Here is a 10,518-nt window from a genome sequence, read left to right as displayed (position 1 = left end):
ATATCTGCCCTTCGAGTTGGGTGCAATTATTATGCACATTTCAGAGATGAGAACACAGAAAGGCTAAGTAAATAGTGGTGTAAGTGGTTTGCTAAAACGTGGCATATTCATTTTCCTGTTCTCAAAATAAAGAACATCAAATGAGCTAGAACTTGTTTTTCAGAAGCCAGGAAAACAGAAGCCGAGTATTTGCCTCCCTGCCTGGAAGAGAGAGGAGAGGCAAAGCTCACTCAGTGTGGGTGATGAGGAAATGGGTGCCCCAGGTCTTATGGGGACAGGCCTTTTACATGGAGCTAAACCTCCTAGTTCTGTCAGTCAGACAAGGGTTCTGTGAAGGAAAGCCAGCATTTGCTCCCATGATTCTCAATCCTTTGGGAAGCACAGAGTGCTCAGAGGAGCCTCACTGCTTACAAGTGAAGCACGAGGCCCCTTAAGACGGGCCAACTCGTATCAATGTCTCCGGCTGTCACTGTTGGCCGGTTGGGCATGTAATATTCTGACTCAGTTTCTTCATGTGCAAAATGAAGACAATGGTACCTACCTTATGGGGGGTATTAGGAGGATTAAGATGATGTAAAATGCTTGGTGGTGACAACAACGTTTCCCATTTACCTGTGTTTACTCCGTGCACAGCCTGGTAAAGAGGAAGTGCTTAATTAATGGAGCAGTTTATACTTATTATTATTATTCCCTAACTCATCTAGTCTCTTCTGTTGCTCTGTGACACCCACACTGGGGAAATCACCACTTTCCTTCCTTTCCTCCAGCCAGGCTCTACTCCCTGCACACCCAGATGTTTCCCTGTTCTCTGTCCTTTTCTCCTGCTGAGCCCTAAATCGTCAATTCGGCCGTCTCCTGACACCAAACCATCAATGCCCCTATGCTAGTTTGCAGATATTTCAAATTCAACTGGTTCCATCCCAGTGTTCTCTCAAAAAATGTTTTCCAATGCTCAAAATTTTAGCTTTTAGTTTAGAAATTAAACAGTTTATCTAATTTATTCTCAAGCCTTGTGGTTTTTTAGAGTATGATCTCAATATTACGGAGTGACCAGAAGCGATGAATGCCAAAACCACTGCACCTTCCACAGAGTCAAAAGATGGTGTAATTTTGTGAAATGGAGGAAATATGCATTTTGAATGGGATTAAAAAAACCTATTACTCACTTCCTTTCCTTCCTGCAGAGAGTGCTGAGAACATTAAGTAACAGTTTATGACTGACTCAGCATCCCTCCCTGGAATGTTAGTCATTAAGTGTTCTCTAAAAGTAGTGTCTTCAAGGACTGCTGAGATGGGGATGGCCAGCCTCTAGCAGCCATGAGCATTAGGGCTTGGGAAAGCCAACCCTGAGGCTGTCGGGACTGGTGCCACACTCCAAGTGTACAGTTCCTTTGGGGTAATCTGATCATTGACTGAACATTTGGTGATGTTAAGAAATTATTGTTCATTGTTTTAGATGTAATAATTAGTTATCTTTTGTATTTATTCATTTATTTATTTATTTATTTATTTATGCATGCATGCATGCATGCACACTGCGCCATGCAGCATGTGAGATCTTAGTTCCCCAACCAGGATCAAACCCGTGCCCAGTGCAGTGGAAACGTGGAGTCTTAACCACTGGACCACCAGGGAAGTCCCTACAGTTATCTTTTAAAAATAATTCTTATCTTTGTGGGTTTTTTTTTTTTATTTTGCGGTACGTGGGCCTCTCACTGTTGTGGCCTCTCCCGTTGCGGAGCACAGGCTCCGGACGTGCAGGCTCAGTGGCCATGCCTCACGGGCCCAACCGCTCCGTGGCATGTGGGATCTTCCCGGACCGGGGCACGAACCTGTGTCCCCTGCATCGGCAGGCGGACTCTCAACCACTGCGCCACCAGGGAAGCCCAAAAATAATTCTTATCTTTGAAAGATACATATTGAAGATTGAATTGATGAAATTATATGATGCTTGAATTCTGCTTCAAAATAATCTAGTTCAGACTGAGGGATATAGGTGGAAACAAGATTGACCATAATCTGATCATTTTTAAATCTGAATGATAGGTATAATGTGATGGTTCCTTATATTCTTCTCTCTACTTTTCTATAATTTTGGAATTTTCCATAATAAAAATAATTTTTTTAGGTGCATGGGTAAGCTTTAGTGCACAGACCAGGTACTGTTCTGGTTGTTCAAGACTTTAGGCCCATGCAGGGGTCCTAGGTGAGCTTTTAGTGTCACATGTTGGTGAACACACAGCCTGTGCCTGATGAATATTGAATGAGTAAATGAAAGCAGAAAGGCATAAAGCTCTGACCCTTTTCTTCCTGTCTTTGCAGCGGAGCCCAGGGGGAATACGCTGGGCTGGCCACTATCCGAGCCTACTTAGACGGGAAAGGAGAGAGACACAGAACAGTGAGTGTGGACCGTTTGCTCACCGTCGGGGGGTGGGGGGAGGGCAGCAGGTTCAGCTTTAGGGTCCCTTTCATTCTGTGGGACACTCCCTCCAAGTCTTCTTGGAAGAAGCTGGGGAAACATAAAATCAAGAAACAAATGTCTATGAACTGGCTATTAGGATCCTTGCCTCCAAGACGTTTCACTGGACCATTTTGAGGGAAAACATTTGGAGATAAAAGGCTTTCTCTCAAAGCCAGTCTGTAAAAGTCAGCCAGTTGGCTGTGGACCTGCTCCCCGCAGGGAGCAAAGGGAGGAAGGGGCAGGAATGTTGCCATTCCAAGCCTCCCTCCTTGGCTCAGCCCTGGACAGAGGGCAGAGACTGAGCTTTCATTCTTCTGTAACTCCTACTGTGCCTGAGCACAGTTCTTGTCATATGTATGCTCAGAAAATATTTATTGAATAAATAAATTCCCTATTAAGTGATTCTCAGCTCTAAGCAACAAAAGAAAACATGGGACATGGAGCAGAGTTCACGGTTCTGCTTCTTTGTTTGCTTTGGGTGAGAGTCTAGTCTCTAGGGTCCAAACTGCTTTTGGGGGGCCCGTGTGTGGCCAGCAGGTGCTAATGGGCTCACCAGGCCTTCACTAATCCCCAAAGGCAGTGCCTTTAGCAGATGACCTAACAACACAGGCTTCAGATTGTGGCTGAAGGTCTGTGTTCCTGGGACCTTCATTTTGGTGATGGCCACGCTAAACTTGAACTGCATGAGCTGTGGAGGTGGTGTTAGAGGGAGCAGTGGGTAGGAGCCAGGAGCAGGTCGAAGCGTCTGCCCAGCCCAGGAGAGTTAGAGGAAAAGGTGCTGGGGTGGTCTGGCTGCCCACATAAGTGGGGTGCAGTGGGTGGTAGTCCAATCCTAGTCCATTCCTGGTTTTATTAAAGCTGGAAGATTGTTTATGGCCAGTTGCCTGGATTTTGCAGTGAAGAATTTAAATACTATTTCACTTCCCTTTCACAAAAGGGGAGAAAAAAAATTTTCTCCCACCTTCCCTTGCTTATCCATCCTGATTACACAGGTGTGTTTTCCCAGGCCTTCGTCCTGGTTGGGGAATAGAATTGATTTGCAAAGACCTTTCGGAAAACAGGACATTTATTACTTGAATAAGTTATTGAAGACTGGCCACATGCAAGGTACTGTGTGCGCCAGTCCAGAGAGAGATCAAGCGATAAATCAGACAGATACAGTCCCTGATATTTCAACTTTTTTTTTTCCCCTTGGGTGTTGAATTCTTTAACTTTCTAAGAAGGGTTAGTTTGGAATTACAATTGTTCTTTGGACCTCAGAATCTCAGCACTGTCATAGAGTCAGAAAGGAAACACTGGGACTCCAGTGAGAGGATGCCAGATGACTGACATTTAAAGTTGCTTTCTCTATTTTTCCTCCGTGGCTTCCATGTACTCAGTAGGCCCTGGAACTTCCCATTGTTATGTTCTTTAACCATGAGGTGTCTGGGACTCCTGGGGAGGGAGCCATTCATCCTGTGTAACCATCTTCATGTCGCTCCTGCTTTATGGAGAGGCCGCCGAGATCTACACTGTGGTGCTTGTGGAAGGCCAGTGAGCAGCTAGCGAGAAAAGGCCAGCTAAACCTCGGGTCTGTCCACTCTGTGATACTTCCCATCCCTCCTGGGTTCCCTGCTCTTTAGTCTGACACCCGGAGCTATCTGTGGATGTCTAGGAGTTGGGGACCAAACCAGAAAGGTCAAGGAAAAAGGATGAGAGACGTTTTGATTGGGCCTGGGCAGAGTTCTTCTGTGACTCATGGATTCTTTTTAGCTCCTTTTCCTTCTTTGTTTTTCCAGTCCTCCCTTCTCTCTCAGTCCCCTTGTGTGTGACTTTTCTTCTGGCACCACTGTTCACACTACCATCACTGAAATGTTGGGAGAGGTTATTCCACTGAAGGACAGAGAGGAGTGGGATGCTGCATTTTGGGGGGTGGGTGAGGGGAGGCAGGGAGGGCTACCCAGTCACTGAGCTTGTAGAAATACAGAACTCTTAAGTTTGGAAATGTTGGCATCCTTTCTAGATTAAAGATTTTAAGTAAACCTGACTTTTTTAGTTAGAGAAAAAGAAAATGACTTATTATTCAAATAATCAGGGAGGACTTTTCAGCATCAGAGATGTCTAAGACAGCTGTTTCCATACAACAGACTCTAATGGAATCTAGTAAAATATATCCTTTTGGGGAAAAAAAAAAAAAAAAGAATGTGGGGAAGTCATGTGCTACAGAACCTCTCGGGTTCCTGATGATTCTCTTATTTCAAGCTGTTTTGGAAGTTATTTTCACATTTACTCTTAGGTTAAATTTCAGAGGTTCCTAAAATGCAATGGCCAAGTTCTTGATTTACCAGTTTAACTTGAGGGAATACAAATTATTTAACAAACACTTATCTAGAAATTACCCTGTGCCAGGCACTGTCCTAAACACTTTATGATTATTAACTCAATTTGCCTGTCAAATACTAACTCAGGTTTGTGGATCAGAGGCTGCATTTCCTATACAAAGGGAAAACGCTGACCAAAAAACTCCCCCAAAAACAAAAAAAACCCACCGCCAAAAAACTCCCCCAAAACCTGTATGTATTTTTCTTTTCTCAGCTGCCTGAGGCAAAGGAGTGGCCTTTTGTTTTTCGATTTTACCTGTGGTAAGAAATTGATTTTCCCTTGCAAAGTAGCCCTCCTCCTTAATCTGTCACTCATTCAGCAAGTCTTTTTTTTTTTAATAGATTTATTTTATTTATTTATTCATTTGTTTTTTGGCTGCGTTGGGTCTTCCGTTGCTGTGTGCTGGCTTTTTCTGGTTGTCGCGAGTGGGGGCTACTTTTCGTTGCAGTGAGTGGCTTCTCATTGCGGTGGCTTGTTGCGGAGCACAGGCTCTAGGTGCGCAGGCTTCAGTAGTTGTGGTACACGGGCTTCAGTAGTTGTGGCTCTTGGGCTTAGTTGCTCCGCGGCATGTGGGATCTTACCAGAGCAGGGCTTGAACCCGTGTCCCCTGCATTGGCAGATGGATTCTTAACCACTGCACCACCAGGGAAGCCCCCAGCAAGAGTTTGAGGATGAGCTATGTTGGGTCTGTACCAGGTGCATTGGGGGGTTAGAAAAACACAGCATCCACCTAAACACTAACCAAAGAGGGTTAGTGTTGATAAAATATCAAATCTGGGTCCTGTTATTTCCAAGTCCTTTGCAACGCCACAATTTTTAAAGTGAGGATCCACATAGGAAATCAGAAACATCTAACAGCAAGAAATTCCTGACAAAACCACTGAGACCTTTTCTTTCCGCTAATCCTTATATCAGGATGTGTATTAGTTTCCCATGGCTACTGTGACAAATTACTACAAATTTAGTGGCTTAGAACAACACAGGTTTATTTTCTTATAGTTATGGAGGCTAGAAGTCTGAAATTGGTTTCACTTGGCTAAAGTCAGTGTGTTGGCAGGGCTCGTTCCTTCTGGAGGATCCAGGAGAGAATCTGTTTCTTTGCCTTTCCTAGTTTCTGGAGGCCTCCTACATTCCTTGACTCATGGCCCCTTCCTGCCATCACTCCAACCCCTTGTTCAGTTATCACATCTTCTACCTCCTCTGTAGTCAAAGCTTCCCCTGGTTCCTTATGATGAGAACACTTGTGAGTGCATTTAGGGTCCAACCTATAATCCAGATTTCAAGATCCTCAATTTCTCACCTCAAGATCCTTAATTTAATCACACCAGCAAAATCCCTTTTGCCAAATAAAGTCACATTCGTAGACTCTGGGATTAGAATGTGGACACATTTGGATGCTATTCAGTGTATCGCAAGATGAGTGACATTTTTAGCTTGGATGTTTTTGTTGCCTCGTAACTTCTCTGGTATGAATTCTTCATTGAGGCCTTTAACAAATATTTTATATTCACTTTTAAATATTCACCTTTCCCTTCCTTGATCAGTGTTCTGCCCAGAAGGTATCCTTTTATCCAAAGATCCTTTGGTAGAATAAAAATATCTCGTGAGAAAGGAAAAATAACTCCAGCTTTGGTCCTGAGAAATTAAAGAATTTAATACAAAAGGGAAACAGTTAAACAAGAAAAAGGATTTGAGGACAACACAGCATAATCAGCATGAGACCAGTAACTATTCAAAAGAGGCACTAGCTCCCTGTCTGCAGAAGAACAACAAAGTAATTTCATGTTTGCCTCTGTTTGTAGTTCTCTTTGGATCACATGCATTTTGCTTAAGTAGATGGCTTTGCTGTTTTTGAGGAAACGGCTGTAAGCTAAATTTCCCCTTCATAAGCCCATTTTTATGATGCCCATCCATTTCTCTTCAAGGGGTGTCAGTATTGGTTCTGGGATTTAAAAAAATGAAAAACAGGATTGTTTTCAGGGTCAGTATTGCTTCTTCTTGTTGCTTTCTGTTGGAGGGAACTCCATGAGGCCCTTTCCTGTAGTGGGGCACCATCAGATCATACAGAGCACCTGTGTTCACATGATTTGGGGGCAGGAAATGAAAATGATTTAAATCTGGGAATTTCTTTTTTTTTTTTTTTGCGCTACGCGGGCCTCTCACTGTTGTGGCCTCTCCCATTGTGGAGCACAGGCTCCGGATGCACAGGCTCAGCGGCCATGGCTCATGGGCCCAGCCACTCCACGGCATGTGGGATCCTCCAGGACTGGGGCACGAACCCGTGTCCCCTGCATCGGCAGGCGGACTCTCAACCGCTGCACCACCAGGGAAGCCCTAAATCTGGGAATTTTAACGTTGTGCGTGCCTACCATCCGCCTTCCATAAGAATTCAGCACATCTTTAAGCTCTGGCTTAGGTTCTAGCGCTTAAAATACTTTCTCTTGATCTCTTCAACTTGAAGTGGCACCCCGTTATTCTGAGTTCCTTTGGTACCTGTGGGCTCTAGACATTTTTTTTAAAGAATTTTTATTTCCCCAATTATACTGACAACGACAAGATGCTTTGGAAAGAGAGGAACGGCTTCCTCAGATAAGGGAGGAGGAAATGTTTCCACTGGCCGAGGAGACTAGGTTGAGGTGATGTAGTCCCTGTTTAAAGGGTCCTTTTATTTATTTATTTATTTTTATATTTTAATTTAATTTTTATTTATTTTATTTTTAATCTGACCGCACCGCCTGGCACGTGGGATCTTAGTTACCCAACCAGGGATCGAACCCACGTCCCCTGCATTGGAAGCGTGGAGTCTTAGCCACTGGACCTCCAGGGAAGTCCTTCTAGACATTTATTTATATGGATGCCAGCCTTGTCAGTGAATGCAGTGTGTGAGCACAGGGCAGGGGCTGATCGGCGTTTGTGCTTAGTTATGATTCTCATGGCAACTAACAATTCATTGCACAGAGTAAGCATCCAATAATGAAGTAGTCATTAGTGTGTTGGCACTGGGAGGCCTTGGAATATGTCGACTATTACTTCTTCTGGTCTCAGTAGAGCCAAGCAGAGCACTGGAGCTGTGATGTGTGCATTTGAGTCCTAGAGTTTAACTTCCAATCTCATGTTCTTGTAAGGTGCTTTCTATATATTATAGCTGAGACAAGGTTAGAATAAGTCTAGGCCTGTTTTTGGTGTTGCTGGGATAAGGGAGGAGAGTATTAATATTCTGAAAGTCTTTAGGGAACAGTATTTGGGGATTCAGTGTAAACTCCTGTTGGACATTGTTTTGCAATACAGTACTAATGAAATAGTAGTAAACTTTAAGGCACTACTGGTCAATTTAAATAGAGCACGTGGCACCTACTGAATTTATGCTCCAAGTATTTTGTAGGACTTTTCTGTCATTATGAATAGCCTGGTGATTTTTCTTTCCTTCCTTCCTTTCATTCCATTCCTAAGGTTTGCCTCATTCCAAAATCCGCACATGGAACCAATCCTGCAAGTGCACACATGGCAGGCATGAAGATTCAGCCTGTGGAGGTGGATAAATACGGGAATATCGATGCAGCTCACCTCAAGGCTATGGTACTCATCTTCCACTTAACAGATGGGGGAGGTCTGGGTTGGAAAGAAGATGTGGGGATCAGGGATGGTTTATCTTCTTTTGCATTCTAATTAAAAGACTGCAGTTCCTCCTCTGAATGAGTCTAGGGGGAATGGCATAAAATCAGACAACCTAGCTGACTCTATAAGAAAAATAAAAGCAAGAGTCACATTTCTGGTCCAGAGTAAAGCTGACCACAGTCTATTTTACCTCTTCCTTCTCTAACAGGGAGAAAGTCCTTTACGCTGAAATCCCCTCATCTAATGTGTGCATGTGTAAGAAACTGAATTATTCATGGTGGTAGTAAGGATACTCCTTGCAGGATCTACCTGCCTCCTTCTGCCCAACCTTCCCCTCCTTCCCCCATTAACAGTCACACTGGCAGTCACTGGTATTCTCAATCTTTGTGTTGGGAATTAAAACATAAATGTAGATTTTGCAGATGCTTGTGATGGGCCCAGCCGTTACCTGCTGAATTTCAGGCAATATTCCATCTTCCTTCTTCCAGCACCAATCCCCACTCCCAACCTCCCAACCTCCAGGAAGAGGTTGCCTAGCAACTGTATCTGCTTTCCACTGGTGGACTGGAGGCTGCATCTTAAGAGGGAAGGAAATCACTTGAATAGCAATGTGATTTTGTCGGGGTTATTAGGTATGGAGACTGAGAACTTCATGTAACTACCTCAAAGGGAAGATGAAAACACACAACGCTGCTCACCTCTCGTACCCACCCTCCTGCTTCCATAGCTCCATAAAGTTTTTACTGATAAATATTCTGGGTCAGTAGTTATAATTATTAAGGCTCTCCAAAATAGGATATGACCTTAAATTTTTTTTTTTTCATTTCCACATGAGCCTGTTCACTGACTTGCTGGTCAAAAAAACAGGAACATGCCCTTTATATATGCTTGCCTTCTGTCAAAAGGAAAAACGGTGGAGTTTTTTTTTTAATCAGAGCAGAACACTCCTAGTGGGAATTCTAATTTCAGTAGAATGGGAGGGAAAGGGGATAAGGGTGGATATGGCAAGATGAGCAGAGAGAGATTAACTGTGAGAATCAACTTGTCTGGAACCGAAAAGATCTGAAATAATTATTGAGATGATTTGAACCAAAGGAAAACCACTTTAGAGAGTTGAGCCCAAAATACCCAAAAATCTTCTGAACAGTTTTTTGGTTTTGACAATGGAGACCTGTCCCGAAGGGATCTTGTTATTTCTTTGGAATGATTTACAAAGGGGGTAATGGCTGTGGATCTTCTATTAGCGTCATCCTACATTGAGACAGTTCCAGAAATGAAAAGAACAAGTCTTCGTCTTTCTTAATCCTTTAAAATAAAAAGCGAGGGATTGGCTAAGAAAGAAACATTCCCTCTCATTGTCTCCCTCTGCCCTTTTTTAATCTTTCAGGTGGATAAACACAAGGAGAACCTGGCAGCAATCATGATTACGTACCCATCCACCAATGGAGTGTTTGAAGAGAACATCGGAGATGTGTGTGACCTGATCCATCAACACGGAGGACAGGTCTACCTGGACGGAGCAAATATGAATGCTCAGGTGGGCAGTGTGAGAGGGCTCCCTGAGAAAATGGTTAAGTACAAAAAAAAAAAAATTCATTTTCTTTGATTTCTTGCCAGTTGTCTTAAAACATGACACTGAATTCAGAACAGAGACTGACTTTTTCTATATTGCCAAATCAAACAAAGTATGTACCACAATTTCACTGAGATTACAGACCCTAAGGAGGTCACGGGCGATGCTGAGGAGGAGGTAAAAAGGTTGAAGGGAAGCAGGGAGTGAGCTGAATGTCCTTAGCTTGTCACAGGGTGTTATCCCTCTGGGGGTACTAAAGGCAATGAGGTCACCTGACTCCCTTCCTGAGGGAATTTAGACCCAAGTTTTGGCCACTGGTGGCTGTTGGTCTCCCATGGCCTTGGACTAGCTTCAGCTTCATCAGTGTGAAACAGCTGAATAGCTCTGTCCCCGAAGGGCTGATCCTGACTTCTTGGCAGGGCTGCGGGGGTGTGGTGGTGGTCTGTGTGATGTGTACCTTTGAGGAAATGCGTTAGGGAGACTGGAGGACAGGGACTTGTCATCTTTT

The 10,518-nt window shown here is 43.7% G+C and overlaps 1 protein-coding gene across 1 annotated transcript in view; it reads left to right on the top strand.

Annotated features, from left to right (window-relative positions):
• Positions 1-10,518, top strand: part of GLDC (glycine decarboxylase) — a 98,983-nt gene that overhangs the window by 60,366 nt on the left and 28,099 nt on the right. The window contains exons 16-18 of the mRNA XM_060155066.1: positions 2,323-2,398; positions 8,273-8,398; positions 9,825-9,974. Coding sequence (XP_060011049.1) covers positions 2,323-2,398; positions 8,273-8,398; positions 9,825-9,974 — 352 coding nt within the window. The remainder of the gene's footprint in view (positions 1-2,322; positions 2,399-8,272; positions 8,399-9,824; positions 9,975-10,518) is intronic.

This window comes from Lagenorhynchus albirostris, chromosome 7 (genome assembly GCF_949774975.1).
Source record: "Lagenorhynchus albirostris chromosome 7, mLagAlb1.1, whole genome shotgun sequence".
Taxonomy (NCBI): domain Eukaryota; kingdom Metazoa; phylum Chordata; class Mammalia; order Artiodactyla; family Delphinidae; genus Lagenorhynchus; species Lagenorhynchus albirostris.
The sequence above is the reverse complement of the archived record's forward strand: the minus strand, read 5'-3'. Positions and strand labels throughout refer to the sequence as shown.